The following is an 18,479-nucleotide window of genomic DNA, read 5'->3' as shown; positions in this document are numbered from 1 at the left end:
CACTTAGTGCTATAGTTTAGTTGAAATGGGGCTGTTCTGTCAAAGAGGTTGGACTTAATGATCTTGGAGGTTTTTTCCAACCTAAATTATTCTATTCAGAGAGAAAAGAGTTAATCAAATTTATTCTATAAGAGGATAGTAAAAACATTCTAGACTGTGCTGATTTTTGCTTTTGTATAACTGGAATAGGTGTACAAATTGAAAAATAAAGTAATTTTGATAGTATTAGCAATTTACTAGGTCAAGATACATGGTACAGATAATGTGGAAGGCTGGATAGGAAAGCCATCAGCAATGAGAGTGATGGTTTTGAGAGCCAGTGCAGTGAGAGGCTGACTAAATCTCCACAGAGTTCTCTGTTTCCATCCACCTTGGAACAGCAAGATCCCAGCTCCATGAATAAGTTAGCCACATAAACATTTTCGTCATAACAGCTTTTGTTTGTTGCACCATGTTGTGGCATTTGGAACAAACTGAAGACTCCACTGAAATTGTTCTGCCTCTCTCCTGTAGGGAATCAGATGAGCAGTCGTCTGATGAGTATGCGCAGTGCCAATGGACTGTTGATGCTACCTCCAAAGACAGAGCAGTATGTGGAGCTTCACAAGGGGGAGGTGGTGGATGTCATGGTCATTGGAAGGCTATGATGTCACCAGCAAGAGCGAAGCTTTGATGCATGTCCACATATCATTGACTGTATCCTGTAATATGCAACGGCACAGCTAGTTTTTCCGATTTGGATAAAAGTTGATCAGTATAGTCAACATCTTGAAATATATTTCAAATGGAATTTAAATAAATACCTTTTAAAAAAAAAAACTTTAAAACAAATTTAACAAAGAAATTTATTCTGATTATATCAAAGCAACTTTTTCCTTTTCTTGCAATTGCTTTGTGTGTTCAATGCTAGTTCTAATAGCGGTAGCTTTTAGTAGACAGCAGTAGGTGCCTGCAGAACTTGTGTTTTTTCTCATCTTTAAGATACAACTACTTACGCTCTTAAAACAAGGCTGTCTGCTTATTTATACTAGCGTAGACAACACTTGGATTTCCCTTATTAGTATGCTTCATAACCGCTTCACAGAGAGCTTCTGCTTGTTCTTTATCTTGTATCTCGTGTTGATGTGCACAGTGCCAAAAGCAGAGTGGCTGCACTGGGAACCCAATGAAGCCCCGAGGTTTTCTCACCTCGCCGCTCATTCAGGGATGTCTCTTGTCCCAGCAGCCACCCAGCTCAGTACTCTTGGGCAGTAACTGGATACCTTTTATTTCAACAAACAAAAAAATTGCTTCCTTAAGTGCTGACAGCCTTTTTAACCAATACATTTAAAAATGTACAGAACTAAAAACTAAAAAAAATCAAAGACTGATCTTGTACAGATATTAGTGTTACCAGCATTCATGTGGAAATTAAATGAGCAAAGAAATAAAACTAATGTTAAACAACTCTGTACCATAACATTTTCTGTAATGATACTGAAACTTAAATGAATAAAAAAAATCCTCAATCATTATTTAAAATTTCACCTGTTCAGCCTTGTTGTTTGAAACAAAATAGCAGTGATTTAAGAGGGAATTTGGGGTGGGGGAAGAGCATAGGGAGGAAGAGAAATAGTATGTCCAATCTAGGGCTTTCCCTCATGCACAGTGTCATGCGTGAACTGAAACTACAGAGTGAGCTCTCTCTCACACCTCCCAAGGGACAACACAGAAGTAGCACTTGGAGGTGGGGTGAAATTACAATCAGACTAATCAAAGCTGGAGAATACTTCTTTTCGCCATATAAATTGCATAGCATTTGCAAACAGCTGTTGTGCTGCACTGTCTGGAATTTGATAACATGTTCTTTTTCTGTTTTTTGTTTGTTTGTTTTGTTTTGTTTTTTTTCCATGAGATAAGGACTTTTCAGCTCCCAAAAGATTGTGTACTTTGGTAGCTTCACATTTCATCTGGGATTAAGATCATAGCAGTGCCCAACAACTTGTTTCTTTGACTTCATGGGTAAAATGCTATCCCATCAACTCCATTTGTGAAGCCAGAGCATTTATCTATAGTATTTTTTGAAGACTTAGGGAGAACACAGAAAATTTAAATCCTGACTGCCACAGTGGACCAGAGCTGTTGTTCTATGATAACTGCAGAGGGCATCCCTCGAGGCTAGTTTTAAAACCAAACTCTGTCTGCTGTGAAATTCCCTGCGTGGGCCGTTGCAAATGTTGGAGGTAGGTAGGCATATACTGTATTTAGAGGCAATCAAGAGATGGATTGTTCATAGAAACAATTAACACAACTTGCTGATCATAGATTTTTTGTTCTGGACTATGTGTCCACATTTGTGATCTCTCCATGTAGCAGCAGGGTGGTACCAAATTAAATTTGTGGATGCCTCTTTTTACTGTACTAATATTTTAAACCACAGAAGGAAGAGAGAGGGGGGTTAACTCATCTCTGAGAATGCAGAACATTGGGTATTATAAGCATATCTATTATAATGATCATTGCAATGTAGTTAAGGGTTATTATAGGTAGAATGTGTAATGAAAATCAGAAGTTTATAAAGGACACCAATAACATAAGACTCACTAGCAATCAAGTTCAATAGTTGTTTTAAAAGGTAGAGTCTACTCCTTGAGTACATGAATTTGATACATTTGGTTATAGAACTTTGACATTTACCACTCTCCCACCTCTATTTCCTCAGAGGAAATACAAATTAGGAGTCAGAGCCCAAATCAGGCTACGTTATCAAGCAAAAGTTGGGGCTGACAGGTAATGATTCTTATACTCTTACCTGACAGGAAACTAAGAACAACAAGTAAGAGTAGATGTTGAAATGCTCAAGCATAAAATTTGCCAAAAATTTTATTTTGCCTTAGCTGGAAAATTGAAGCTATTTTTTAATATCGGGGGAAAAAATAATGAAAATTATCTGCCATTTTTGCTGGCACTTTCCATACATTTCTAATAGACTTTAATCCCAAATAAATTCAGGAATATATTCCCAACCTAATATTTCTTTTGTGAGGGTATTTTATACATTCCTAAAATTCCAGATAAAAAACTCTTTTCTTGAATGCTTTATATCTACAGTAGTCTCCATCTTGATTCTAAAGCCCACTGGTGTTACTCCCATGTAAAAGGTGAAACTTAAGGCCTACAGGTTAGACATGGAAGATCATTTCTGCATGTACTCAAAAAAAGCAGACTCCTTTAGGAGAGGTGGACAATCAAAGTCACAACTATTGATGACAAAAAGTTTGCATGGGTAGAACAGCTGTAGCAGCTGCTGGTCATTAAAGCAGCAATCTGTAGAACAAGGTATAGCTTCCCATTCCTGTATTTGGTCCATAAGGTGCAATTAAGTGCCTTATCCTCATAATGAAGAACATGATCTCTAGGAACTGTAACCCTTCACCTTCCTAGTGCCAGCTCGTCTCAAGAGACAAAGCATAGCATTTTCAACATGATACTATCAGCAGCTGGATTTCCATATTTACTCCAAGTGAAAAAAGCCACACCACACTGGTGTTTCTTCTGTGTTTTCTTAAGGATTGTTTTGGTTTGGTTGGTTATTTTCTTTCAAACTTTACTGATGTTTTCTAGTAAATCTATTCTAGCTTCTATTCAGAGATGAGTTGTCATGCTGGATTTAAAGTCAGCATTGAAATGCAGGCAAATCTCAGGTAATTTGTGGGGAGGAAAAGCCTGCACATTTTGCAAATATTACAACCTCATGAGCTGCTGCTAGCTGCATGTTTTCTGGAAGGGCTCAGTGACTCATATTCAGCATTAAATTAAGACTTGCTCTTTGCATTTGTGCCATATTGCACACAAGCTGATAAAGTTCTTTGAATATAAAGCCTTCAAAAGGTGATGCACAGAGGCTCAGTAGCTCTCTAGTTTTAGACTGATCTGGCTCAGAAGACTTGCTCTATCCCAGCACCATACAGCAAAAACCAAGCATGCTCTGTCCCAATGCAAGGACTTCTGCATTTCCATTGACCCAATTTGTGTTTAAAAATGCAAGCAACAAAGTAATTTTGCAGAGTTAATTCACAAGCAAAACTGAAACCTTATTGTACTCTACTAACTCTGCAGATTATCTGAGCATAGCATAGAATACAAAGGTATTACCCTGACCTTTTTAACCAGGGATTAAAAAATAAAGTTATTTCAAGAAAAGAGGAAGATAAAATGAAAGGTAAGTATATATATATAAATATATATACACATATATATATTAGCACACAAAAAACTGCCCCACTGGACTGACAAGGAAGCATGCAAAGTGGTTTTTGTCAGTACCTGGCATTCTCCTCATGCAGACATTACTATGGCCCAATACAATATAACACATTAATGTGTCTGACAAGAGTCTTTCCTATCTAGGTCCATCTGTTATGGCAAAAATAACCAGTGACTGAGTAATTTTGAAATGTTGTGCTGGTTGGACCACTAAGGGGGACCCAATTTTATGACCATGTACAGCCTAGACCTTGGACCAAGAAGCCGACATGGACATTTTCAAACACAGCTCCCTACACTGGCAATGTTCACTAGCAGGAGAAGCTTCTGTGTAAGAAACTGCTGAGAAGGAAACAAAAATCCTTACATTGTGTGGCCTGTGCACTTTTAGAATTTTTTTTCAAATTGACCCTCTGCAAAATACTGGCCAATAGTTCATGCCTCCAGAAAAGTATAAATGCATGGCAAGGAGATAATTTTCCAGCTTCCAAATTTTACCTCCACCCAATGTTTGTGGCAAAAACTCCCACATTTTCACAGTGTGAAGCAGCATCTCCTCTGTTTTATTCTGAATCTGCCATCTCCTACTTCTGTTTGATGCCTCTTAATTTTTTTGTTGGAGTAGATAAAGAGAAGTCACCCTCACTTTGCCACCCATAATTTTATAGATGGGTATCTTCTGAATTGAATGTCCTAATCTATGTAGTCTGCCCTTTGTGGTCACAGACCATATGCAAGGGTCTGTAAATTGGAGGATCTCTATCACAGATTCATGGAACCATCAACATTGGAAAGGACCTTCAAAATCATCAAGTCCAACCACCAATGCAGCACTGTCACTGCCATCCTTAAACCACATCACCCATCCCTGTTGCTCCTCTTTCACCCTTTTCAGGTTTATTATATTCTGTCAGAAACAAGGAGATCAGAACTGCATACATATTAAAATGCACCCCTGTCTTGTACTAACCACATCATGATGACTTCTGTTTGTTCTCTATTTCCTAATATATTTTTTCTTCAGTACTTCTGACTGATATGTTTTTATAGATTTTAGAAATCTCATGCTTTATTGGTAATATTCTTATTTTCTTAAAAGAGATTACCTTAAATTCTTATGCTTTATTGGTAGTGTACAACCTGGAAACAATAATGATAATTACAGTTTAAGAAAATAATTTCCTCATATGAATAACTTTACTTTTATCTGTGTTAAATTTCCTTAGTGGTTTTAACTCACTTTCACTCAATTTTGAGCAATCCATCTGCAGTTCTTGCTCCTGGTAAATGAGTATCTTCCTGGAATTTAGTTGCCTTCAGTTCAATTTGATAATGGAGACTGCAGTGATAACCTCCACTGAGGATCTCTTCTATGTTTTGTGGAAAGACCTGCTTTGGTGGTTTGACAGCTATGCTGTAATATTGATACTTTACCTTATTGTGCCTGATCTTTTCTTGTGGTTTCTTGCCAGATAGATTTCTTGCTGTTGCTGACTGCCTCTTCAGCTATGCTCATTTCAGCTTGCTGTTGCATTGCTTTGGAGAACTGCCAGACAACCAATACCATCCTCATGTATTCATGGAGATGCTGCAGAGAAAAAAAAAATTGACTTAATATTTTCCTATAGCTTTCTTGTATTTGGATGAAGCTACCAGAACAGGTTTGTTCATGGTCAAGGCTGGTGATCAGTCTCCAGGGATGTGGCTTTGCAGAGCTTTGTGGCTTCAGGGCATGGCTGCACTCAAGAGAACAAGCTTGGGGAGTTGTGTAGGAGAGTGAACTGGAGCCAGTGCTGGTGACAGCAGGTTGGTTGTGGTGTACTGTGCTGCTTGCCAGGACTTTTGTGTCAGAGCTAGGTAGCTATTCATCACTAATGATACTGAATAATGAAAATAAAAATGGCCTGAGAGATATTTACCTGCCAGTCTTAGGAGGGAAAGGCACACATGCAGATGCAATGGTACTTGAGCCCATCTAAAAGATAGCTGACACCGTACATCCATGACTGACTTTCTGTAATTTACTCCCTAATGGCCAAATCCGATCAATTTGCTCAATGTGTTACAAAAAGCCAGAGAACAGAGCAGAAGATAGGATTTAATGTGCTCTTGGCAGTCTTCATTGCAAAGGAATCATGCTGCAGCTTTCTCCACTAACTGGATTTTTAATAAGAGATGGTGACTAGGGTTAGATTAAAATAAAAACCAAAGACCAAAAACAAACCAAAACAAAACAAATAAAAAAACCCACACACAAAACCAAAGACAAACTGCAACAACAACCAACCAAACAAAACTCCCCAACCAAAACAACAACAAAAAAAGCCAAGTTGACAGTCCTTTGTTAGGGACTGGGATAAAAAGCAGACACACTAACGATCACAAAGAGGATGGTGGGTGGGAAAACCCAAATAACACCTGGCCCAGGCTTCTCCCAGGTCCATCACTAGCAGACACAGCAGAGGACACAGATGCAGTGCAGTCAGATGCCCATCATATATGACATTCAGAGACTTCTTAGCAAAGGAGAGTACATTCTTTTTACTTCTACTCCCATCTTCAAGAGCAAGTTTGTCCAGGTAAAAAGTCCTTGAAATTAAAGCATTTAGCATGCTAAAGATAAAATTACTTGCAAATATTACAATTTTTCTTTTTCTTCCTCAGCTCAACAGGTACTCCTCATTCAGTTATTCTCACTATTTCTTTTCTGTGTTTACTACACATATACGGATGTATTTCCCTTCTCTTATAGACTCACTCTGCTGACATTTTAAAGGCAATAGTTCAGAAACCTGGCAATAGCAATGCTGCAGATTAGAGAAGGACAAAGATTTATGTTTTCATTTTCCTTTGTGAGGCCCTACTCCTTCCTGTAGCAGCAGATAGAACTGTTGTAGCTGAAAAAAATATGGTTCTGTGCTACCTCATTAAGGTTGTTAGCCACCAATGGCAGTTCAACCTAGTCAAAATCCAAGCCAGCCCTTCCCGGGCAATCTCTCACCACTTGCAGATTCTCCTGCCCTTGCAGGCAGTATAACTGCCCTCCCTGCCTGTAATCCAGTACTGGCCAAAGCCCTGCAGAACTCTGGCAACAGCCTACACTCCTACAATTCTGCATTCACAGTGTGTCTAAAATATGTGAATTCCCTTTACATGCTGTACCTCAGCAGTGTTTTTCAGAGGATTTCACTCCCTCCCTTTGCGATAATGATGACATCCTTTGGTCTTACCTTTATTAATTAAATCTTGCACCGTTGATACACCTGCAGAATCTTAATGAGCTGTGAGTCTCCTTTTTCAGGGTACTTTATGATTTATTCCTGCTTTATTTATCAGACCACATTTACTACAAAGAAGGCAGCTGCTCTAGCCAATGAAGCCAAGAAAATAGCTAAATACCTCCATTACTGATTCATACACTAAAATAAAATTTAAAGTAGCCTTTGATCTTTTTTACATCCTGTGTCTCACATTTGGAAGGCGATTCTACTAGACATACAGAAATTTAATGCACTATCCTCCTTCAAATTCCTTCTTAGGACACTTTTTCTCTGATGCCTGTCAAAACCAAGCTCTAACAATGGTACATAACATGCGATTTCATTATCAACTTAATTATATGATTATACTTACTGACTTACTCTTATCTTCTTGTATTTTCTCATTTTTTTCCCTTTCTGTAATTTCATGTCTTACACCTTAATTACCTGGGATATTTTTCCAGTCTGTTTTAGTACAGCACTTAGCAGGATCGTGTTTCAAAACCATTAACATCATAGTAATGCTAGAAAGACAGTGAATCATCATAACAGAGTCTGATGATTCACTGTCTTTCAGTGTCTCTTTCAGAGACTCAGATCAGAGTCTCTTCCATCATGTTTATACCTGGAGAAATTATTTATTATAATACTCAAGAGGTTTCTGACCACAGCAATCACAGCAATGTTTTGAATTACACAAGATGAGTGATTTCCAATCATCTTTATCCTTATTCAACTTCTTTCCCTTCTTTTCATTTATGCATACTTCTGTTTCATTATTCCACATTCTCCTCTCTCCTCACCAATCCAGCAGCTAAGATCTAGGCCACCAAGCCAAAACACTATGAAATCCATTGGTAGTGTAGTCTCTGATAGACCATATGGCAAATGTCAGCATTGATGGAGCTTTTATTTTTTTGTTCAGATTAATCAAAAACAGAACCCATTTGTCCACAACTGACCCAACTGTGTGATCACTGATCTCTGTGCTGTCAATCCCTGTTCACCAATGCCTAATGTGATGTTGACAGCACATCAATGTTCCCACAGGAAAGTATGACAAACTTCTGGAAACTCTCACAGTGGCCATCCCACATGAAATATGTGGAACTTCCCAGGTGAGTTAGCACCAAGGAGTGTTATATATTTCTATGAAGATTAAATAAGAAATATTAATTTATTTCCCATTTCCATGTACTGTTTTTCTTCTTTTAAGGGTGATTTTATTAACAGACCTTGTGACCCTGAGACAAAAACCAGCTTCTCTGGGCCTCTCCAGAGCCCATATTTACACTAGCTCTTTGTCTCAACACTAACACCATAAAGTTAGGAGAAACAAATTTAAAACACAATTATTACTCCTGTAATAATTTCAGGCCAATGCTACCCACATTCATATAGATAGAAAATTACTACTAATATTTCATAAACCTTCTAAATATATCAAAAGCTGAAAGCTGGTAGCAAGATTGGGATATAGGACTCTCAGGAAATAAGACAGTAGAATAAGGGCATTGTAGAGACAAGAATGCAGAGAATGTAAAAAAGTAAGTAAAGGAGTTATAAAATTTCTTAGCTGATATTTTCCTGCTTTAACTATACTTACAGAGCCACCATTATTTTGTTGTCAAAGACTAGATCCTTTACCAACTTCTGGACATAAGCTGACCTGACATGAATGTCAGCTCCTGCATGTACAGCAGGAACTGTACACTAGTGATCAATCACTAGTGGTTCAATATAATAAAGATCCAGAACTAAGATGTCTTATTTTTTCCAGTCATATTTCCAACAAAGTTTCAATAGCTTGAAGTGTTGGCTGTTACTTGCTATTGTCTTCTCTACTTTAATGATCTTCCCTCACACACTTCTCCATTTTGCTAAGTCATGAAAGTATGGATCAGCTCTTGTCCTTTTTGGGGCACATGTTGTTATTGTGTGGTCCTCCTTATAGCTGGGGTTTATGACTGGATTTCCTTTTGTATTATTACATCCTCCCTGTTTTCTTCCTGTTTAGACAGAAATCCTTCTGTCTTGGGAGACTTACAGGTATCCCTACCTCAGCTACTTGAAAGAAGACAGAAAGATTTTAGTAGGGACTGGTGTCAAAATCTGGATGGGCGGAGAGCAAAGCTCTTATCTCAGTTTCCAAATAGGAGCAAAAACAGAAGAGCAAAAGCACAGTAAACATGAAATCTAGGTATGTATGTTTGGAAAATGAATCTAATGTATTTAGTTTCTGCTGCTGACTTTGAAAAGTAAAATGTGTCATATTTTTGTCTTCAGAAAGTATGTTATTGCAAAACATTTTCAGGTTTACTGTAGAATACAGGTTGTAGTTTCCAGACTTTGGTTTCTCAGATAGGTGTTCAGGGCTTTTGAAAGACCATTTCAGCAATAAGTCTTCGGGTTCACAAAGATGGGCAATCAAGGAAAAGGGTATGAATATTCGGTGACTAAAGTGCCAGTGGTCTTGAATGCTGAAGGATCTGCATACAGATAGTTTTGATTTAGACTCCCAGTATTTGAAGGAATCATATAGTGTGAGGCTCACTCAATGTTTTCTTTCTGGCCAAAATCAGCAGTATGTTCTGGCACCAGAAATCTGTCTTTTCTGTAACTTCTGCACTGCCATATGCACCCTGGCTTGTGCAGAAAAGGAGCAGATATTTTGTTGGTGGTGTTGTACAAACTAAGCAAGCAAAAGTTAGATGGCAGAAGGAAATGAAAACTGTCTTTTACATAAGCATCTTCACAATAGCAAAGAACAAGGCTTCACCACAATCACTTCTTAAGCTACATCTACACATCAAGTGATGTGCTCAGATGTGTGCTATGTTCAGATGTGCCATATATAAGTGCAGTCCACAACATTCAAATATCTTAAATGTGCCTGCACCTGAAAACAAGGCTTACTATGTAATTTACCAATACATGTTTCTACTGCAGACAGAAAAGAGATTAAAATAGCACCTATTTCATACTGATCCTGGTAGATAATGACATTACTAGGGTAAGGCTTATTCCTGAGTTTGTTGGCAATGGCAACAAACTTTTTCCAGCTTTTATTAGGTCAAATACAATGAAGCAAAAAAGTGGGAAAATAAATTAGACTTCAGGTATGACAGTTTTTCTGCTATTTACTCCCTTCCCTATTGCTATTCCAATTTAATAATAGGTAAGAGAAGCTGAAACTTCATGGGTTGTGAGTTCTTTAGAACAAATGTTCCTATGTACTTATTGCCAATAGATCAGCACTTGGTTGGCTAAATTATTAGAAGATACCCTGTGCTCATTCCTTGCTGTGATTACATCTCACGTTCCAGGGTTCAGTGACAGGTTTGTTCTAGAAAGGCCTTGCTGTTTGACTTGTTCGGTGGATGGCAGCCATTGCAACTCCACTGCAAAACAGATAAAATACAGGATGGTGGAAAGGTTGAGGAAACTGCAGACCTACACCAGTTCAAAGAGATAATGTTGGTCCATACCTCCTCTTCCAGTGTGATGTAAGGCTTTCCAAAACCCCTTGTCTGAGCTTGAATTTATTACCAGATAGCATGTCTGCAGTGTCCTCAAGCATGAGGTCTGCCAGGCACATGTTTCAAGCAGAATATGAACCTGTTTTGAAGCACTCTCCACAAAGTCCTGTTAGGATTAGCATTAGCACCCTTTCTGACATCCTGCATTTCTGAACAAATCTCTACAGACTATCTTTTTATCTGGAACAAGTAGGCACCTAAAGAAAGTCCACATTAATGTCCACAGTTCCTTTCATTTATATTTCTCCATTTCTTGTTATCTATACTTGTCAAGGAATGACAGAAGCAGAAGCCACTCAACTTATTGATGCCCCTTAATTTACATCTAAACTCATCATCATTTTGCATGTGACTGAATCAGCACATAAACTTACATATTAGAAGCTAAGAAGATGAAAATTGTACAGTGTTGGTAAATTCATTATATGAATTTTGAATATTCCTATATAGAATATTCCTATTTAGAGTAAAGCTGTTTATATTAATCAGAAACTATAATTTTGCTAACACAAAAGTAATAGCTATGCATGATTTCATGCCAAGATATGCTGCATATACTAACTAATAGAGTGCAATAAATTTGAGATTTAATTAGGAACACCTCCCTCATAAACTAAACACCATGTCTGGAGAAGCATTGCACACCACCTACAACAATACATTTATTTGCATTCAAACAACCTGTCTGGATGCAAACAACAGGCAATCAGAAATAACCTTATCCTAAGGAAAAAAATTAAATCCATCAAAATATAGGGATCAGACACCAAGAGTTATTGTTCTCATGAAATTATATTAATGAGATATACTCTTTTGAATTCTGAGAGCTGAATTGTTGTTAAGTAAATGTATTTGCCCCAGTTACAAGTATGTCATAACCCAAGATAAGCTGATGAGACAGGACTGAAGAATTAACAAAATACTTCCACAAAGACTTACTTTCTGCAGTGGTAGATGTGACAAAAGTGACCACAAAGCCCATGACATTTGTTCTGAAGTCATTAATTTAGCAAAACAAAACCAGAATAACTACTCTTTAGCATTGTGTTTCTCCTGACTGACTGAACAGGTAGATACGGTCCTTAAACTGCAGAAACCGTGATCACTGTGCTGACTAAAAGTGTCACTGACAGACCTTGAAGAGGCAAGGTGTGGCAAAGGACTGCTGTCCCATGCAAATGGAGCCTCTATTCAGCCTCAGCTTACTGGAATACCACCTAAAATGCTCTCAGGCAATGCTGAAAAGAATAAACAACGTCAGAGTATTGTGTTTCCCGGACTACAACGGTGGGAAGAAGGACGAATTGCCTGCATTGCAAATGTAGTAAAAAATACCTCTTAATTGCTGTGCCTGGGGCAAAGAAAAATAACTCAGCACGGATGCTTGCAGGGTTACATACCAAAACAGTCCTATACTGAGCTGATTCAGTAGACTGGTATGCAGTGCTGGCTCACTGAGCCAATACAGTCTATCAGCTCCCGTGAAAGAAAAATTACTGCTGGGAGAATGACAGTCATTGAAGATCCTGCAAGCAAGAAAGCTACCAAGCATAATGGCTTTGACTATACTTTTTAGGAAATATTGCAAAATTGAGCAGTATTCATGCAGTATATTCCAAAGAAATTTTTGCAAGTTTCTGGCAAGATGCAAATTCACGAGAACAGTGTGAAATTGGCACTGTAGTTTATAGGTTTATCCAAGATTAATGAAGACCATCCATATAGTTCCACATAGCTATGTGGAAAGGATTATTCTGCTAGTAACAAAACAACTTTTTCCATCCTTAAAGACAATTGTGTAGCTGCTACTGCTTTCTTAAAGGTATTAGGTAGACCAGTTTTGCTTATGGCATATGACACATCTGCTGTAACATATGACAAGAATATCATGGTGCTATTCTCCATAATTCACTATCACAAATCAAGCAGCTATGCCTCCATTACTTGAAGTGGTAAATGAAATCTACTGGCATTTTATAAGGAAGACATTACATTGGGATTAGCATTGACTTCTGCAAAGGGACTGCATGCCATACCTGAATTTCCTCTGTGCCATGAATTTCAGCTTTATAGCATGTAATGAAATGACATAAGAAGGATTTTTCTGAGCATGAGTCTCAAAGAGAAAAAAAAAAAAAAAAACTGGTCCCAGTTTCAGAATATTTGCAATAAAACTTACAGAATTAGGGATCCACATAAAGCAGATTTTGAGCAACACTTTAAATGCTGGGGAACAACAAACATGCTGGCTAGCAGTTAATTGTCCCAGATGTTGTTTATAATATGCTGAAAGAAAGCTGAAAATACAAAGGAATATTCAACCAAAGGGTTTAAAAAGAAAAATTTTGAAAGTAATTCTGCCTCATGCTGTATTCAGATAGGCATGTTAAAGGTACAGCACAGGTTAGCCACAAATCTTCTTGTGTCAGTAATTAAGGGAGGGGAGAGTTATCATGCTGGGATGCACAAACTGAAAGTCTATACCAAAAAAGAATCATAAAGCATAGCATGGAAGATTATTTCAGTGAAACAGCTAGAAAAAGGGAACAAGGAGAATTATGATGTTGTTTGTGTATGTTTTACAGTATCTTACATCTGTCTTACTGTACATCTAGTTTGCATTCAAGAGAAAAAAATATTGCATTACAGGTTTATAGAATATGTGAAGTATAGTGTCACGCTTTTGGGTGTTATCTGATCATGCTTTACACTGCAGCAGATCAGATAGGAAGCTCTTGTCTTTAACATAATTACCACTACTATGCTGCCTTTCAGGAAAGAGGATTGTATCTGGGAAGAATCTAAAAACCATAAATGTCTTCTTTCAATAGGATTGACCACCTAAGTATTTTCCTTAGGCAGTATCAACTGCTGAAACTTTTGTTAGTTCTTTTTGTTGGTTCTTCCCCTATTTTCTCACAGATCCCTGAGCTATCTCATAAATTGTTATTTCTTCACAAACAGAGGAAAAACAAGAATCAGCAAACAGACACAAAGAGAAAAGACAATCACTAATTTGAGTAAAACTTAATAGGGGAAAACAGTGGAAGAAGGATAATTTTTATTGCCTGTTCTTTCTTTTCTGGATTAAAAATAGTGCCCCAAAGTGTTACACTAACAACCTCACTTCTAGTTTTTATTTGGGGCACCCATGTTCTGGGAACCATTCCTATTTCTGAGCTTAAAACCTCACATTGAGGGATGGACAGTACTGCCAGATTTAAGACATCTCTTCTGGAGATTAACCTTTCCCTGCAGCTGAACTTCTCTTGTGTTTATGACCCTACTCATAAATATTATGACCTTACTTGGAATTGTACAATTTTTATCTGAAGGATTATAATGAGTGGCAGAGGGCACTAGAAACCAGAGAGGAAGATGTTCTGGCTACCCAGATGAAATTGAATGCAGAATGAGGTTATTCAATAGGAAGTAAGCAAAAATTCTAGATGCTATCAAGAAGAAAAATGTAACTACATTTGAATCCTTAGTATTTGTTGTCCTAAACAATGAAAAATGTTGAAATTAAATTGGATTCCTGTAATTGATTTCAAAATTTAGGGTGTCTGTTGCTGGGTTATGGACACTGAGAAGTCTACTTTTTTTTCCTTGCTTAATGCAGAATTTGCCTTAGGGACTTTGGTGTTTTGCATTCTTCTTCAAAACATTAGATACTGAATGAAACCAGTCCTACATGTGGACTAGTGCTGCTGTTACATTCTTTCAGATGGCTGGGGTATGTGTCTACTTAAGAGTTAAAACAATAATCAAATTTGTAGTCAGGAGGTATCAGATTGTTGTAAATCAGACTGGAAAGTTCACTGAGCAATGCTGTCATTTCCCCACCAATATAGGGAGAATATATAGACAAAGTCTGAGCAGGCAGGAGTTCACTTTCATTCATATTCAATTACAGGTGACATTTAAATGTGATAATCCAAGATATAATCAATATCTGAAGGCCAAGAGAAAAATCCCTGTGAGGTTCTCAGAGACAGGAGGAAAAAAGTCTATTTCAATAGATGTCAGACAAGAAAGTAGAGAGATAGAAAGAACAGTACATAATTTCTCAGAGCTGTGCAAGAATTAAAGATCAAGAAGAAAAGGGTAATCAAGATAATAAAAGAACTAACCAACCAATCAAACAGCAGAAAGGTCAAGAAAGAGAATGGAATACAGAGTGTGGCATAGGCAGACAAGAATGCCTCAGGGATTGCATAAAAATGTATTTTGGCAAATAAAGAGGGATGACACCAGCTTGGAAAGGATCCAAGGTGGAGTTAGAAGAGAAAGTACATCTGCTGTAGAACTGATGCTCCATGAGTTTAGAGATAAAGAGTTTAGAGATAAAGGGGAGGAGAGTTATGGGGCAGACAGATGGGGATTACTTCTTCAACCCACTGACATAAGCACTGTGGCCAGTGAGGCCCTTCTGACAGCACTGCTTTATTGCAACCCTCTGTAGAACCATTCAGAGATTGCAAAGCACAAATATAGTTAAATAGTGAAATAAAAAGGAGTTCTCTGATCCCTTGGTGATTTTTCATTTCCCCTCCAGAGGGCAATGGTTTCAAAGAAAACATTTTGTTCTATGTTAGGCTGATTCCTCAACTTGAGTCAGAATTTTTTTTTTCTCTTTTCTATTGATTGCAATCAGCCAGATTTAGATTGATCACAATTATATCTGCACCCTGCTGGTAAACAGTGACACTAATTCATGTCAAATTCAATTCGTCAAAAATGAACATTTTCTTTGTTAAAAAATATTTGTCTGTGGAATTAATACACCAATCTTAAAAATAAAGTTCTATAATAAATAATGTTGCCTAAATACACTGGTTCTGCAGCTGCAAGCAGGCTTTAATGTTTCCATAATGCCAAATAGCAAAAACATAGAAAAATTGTTGTCTAAAATTAAAATGTTCAAAGATCCAAGCTCACAAAAGGTATCACTTGGGTATTTATTTTTAGTTCCTTTCTACTTAAAGATAATAACTGAACACTTTGAACAAGAGATGAAACAGAAAGCTTTATACTACTTTGGTAGGTAGTTTTCTCATTTCCTTTAAAAGCTGTCTTTATAGATCCTCATATGAAAGATTAATCAGCTAAAACAAAACAAAGGAAGATTAAAAGCTTTGATCTTCCCAATCATAATTCCATTGTCATTCCTCATCCTCCCATTCACCTTCCTTCTCTGTATCTTTTCAATTTGAAGATTTTGTTAAATTTAAGCTAAAATGTTTATTTTCTCAGAGTAATTTCTGTGTTCTCAGCATATCACCAAACAGCACCCACAAGACAAAATGAACCATAAGAGCTGTCTATTGAAGTGATTCAAAACAGAAAGGTTATCTGGGTCCTTACGAATAATGCTGCTGATCCTGTTCTCTATTGTGAATCGTTTTCAGGTATGACAACTTCTTGGCCTGACAGAGTACTTTAATCTGTTGGATAGAATTAGCCAAGCACATCTCATTCAAGTACCATTTGAATGGATTTGCCAGCTGGGCACAGGCTAATATTAGGGTTTCTGTGATGCCTTGTGAAAGCCAGAGGGAGGAGATTGGTTACCAAAGAAACAAACAGATCTTTAAGCAGATATATCCAAGAGATATTCCAAACTCAGTCTTAATCTGGTCTGGTAACCCCTTCTGGAAAAAAAAAAATAAACTTCAGCTACAAGACAGTAAAGACAGTAAAGGAGGAAGTTCTAGAACTGATGAGAATCCTTCTTTATTTTATGACAAATTACACACCATATTGAAGAAAATTCCTTTATGCTGGCTTTAAAAATAGCTGCTGGACAACATGCAAATTGGAGGCAATGAGATTTTCTGTGGAAAGGAAGTAAAAATGCTATCAGCTGAAGGAAATTGTAAGCAGAATTTGTGTCTTTTTTTGTCTGACCATTCCAACCTTGGACATAGAAAAGAGTTCAACAGTGAACAGATAACTGATGAACCTACCTACTTTTTGCAGTCATATCTTCTAGGTAAGTATCACATTTTGAAAACATCCTTTAGTTATAAGGTCCTTTGTCAAAGTGCTTTCTAAGAAAGGGTTCATGTGAACTTTTATGAACCATGTTCATATGAAGGTGTGAAGAACCACGCTTGGTGCTGCCCAGCCACAAATTACCAGTGTCATGGTTTCCCTCTCTTTTTTATTTCCCAAGTAAATAATTCCGCAGTCCACTAACATCTGTATCTCCTGCAGTGTTCCAGTTGTGTTCACTTGATGCAAAGCCCCTCAGTATTGGTCAGAACAAAAACAGATGTTAAATGCACTTATAAGGCATACTGCCCTGGGGAGTTTGAGCCACAATGTGAAAAGGTAGAAAGGCTTTCAGACTTTCCTCTGCAGGTAACTGGTCAGGACATACATTATTGTATTAAGCCTTTTCACAGAAAAAGAAAAACCATAAGAACATTATTTGAAAACATGATATATAGGGTACCATTATAGAAAGTGTGGATTTCACTGTGAAGAATGATCGAGTTAAATTGCACAGATTTTTATACAGATAAACTGAAGCAAGGAGAGATGGACGAAAGCAGGTATCTCTTTAGGACTTCTTAGTTATCTAAGTGAGCCTTTTTTTACTTGTCTGGTTACACAGAACATTTCTTCTAATGCCTTGAGCAACGATCTAGGCAGGCTAGCCTGAAAAACCAGGGAAGTGAGTGCAGTTTGCAGCTCAAAGTCAAACTTAACTGTTGTGCGCTAAAAAGACGTTCCCCTGTTCCTGAAAAACACAGCCAAGGATACAAACAACCCGGTAAAACTACTTGTAACCTCTTGTTTTCTTCATTCTTCCAGACAGAGTGTTATGGGCGCCTTCTATGCCTCAGCCTCCCAGAGGCAGAGTGGACTCTCGATGAGATTAAATACTTTATTGCCCACACAGGCTCCAGCCTGGCTGGGGCATTCAAGCTGGGCTGAGGATGCGGCAGCAGCAGCGGGCGAACGGGGGGATGCCAGAGCGGGTGGAGGAGAAAGGGCGGGGGGCGGCAGCTGGAGCTGGGCGAGGGGGAAGGAGCGAGTGGCCGGGGGGGAGCCAGGTCTGCCCGGGACACGGGCTGCCCTGGTGGTCCCGCTGGGGCCGCAGAGGAAGCCGTGGCAGAGAGATGGGAGATGACGGCCGGAATGGACTGGACTGAAATGGGCTGCCCAGGGAGGCGGGGGAGTCACCGTCCCTGAAGCGTTTAAGCAAAGACTGGCCGTGGCACTCAGTGCCACGGTCCAGTCGACAAGGTGGTGTTCGGTCCTAGGTTGGACTCGGTAATTTCAGAGGTCTTTCCAACCCACTCGATTCCGCGATTCTGCGAGGAAGGCGACACAGAAGCAGCACCGCGTCCACGTGTCCACGCCACCTGAGGGCGGCGCCGACCGCCGCCGCGGCCTCGGAGGCAGCGCCGCTCGCCGCCCGGCC

The 18,479-nt window shown here is 38.4% G+C and overlaps 1 protein-coding gene and 1 long non-coding RNA gene across 22 annotated transcripts in view; one reads left to right on the top strand and one right to left on the bottom strand.

Moving 5' to 3' along the window:
- Nucleotides 1-1,521, top strand: part of GPHN (gephyrin) — a 269,974-nt gene extending 268,453 nt beyond the window's left edge. For all 21 annotated transcript variants that reach the window (XM_077784089.2, XM_085580343.1, XM_031505004.3 and 18 more), the window contains one exon: nucleotides 514-1,521. In XM_077784089.2, coding sequence (XP_077640215.2) covers nucleotides 514-647 — 134 coding nt within the window. In that variant the 3' untranslated portion in view covers nucleotides 648-1,521. The remainder of the gene's footprint in view (nucleotides 1-513) is intronic.
- On the bottom strand, nucleotides 1,319-18,466 carry LOC146767338 (uncharacterized). The gene is made up of 2 exons (XR_014955582.1): nucleotides 18,356-18,466; nucleotides 1,319-5,833 (listed from the first exon to the last, which is right to left on the bottom strand). It is a non-coding gene; the product is annotated as an uncharacterized LOC146767338 (long non-coding RNA).
- Nucleotides 18,467-18,479: the final 13 nt, after the last annotated feature.

The sequence above is a fragment of the Lonchura striata genome, chromosome 5 (genome assembly GCF_050655825.1).
Source record: "Lonchura striata isolate lonStrDom1 chromosome 5, ASM5065582v1, whole genome shotgun sequence".
NCBI lineage: Eukaryota > Metazoa > Chordata > Aves > Passeriformes > Estrildidae > Lonchura > Lonchura striata.
Note: the sequence above shows the minus strand (reverse complement) of the source record. Positions and strands in the feature narration are given on the sequence as shown.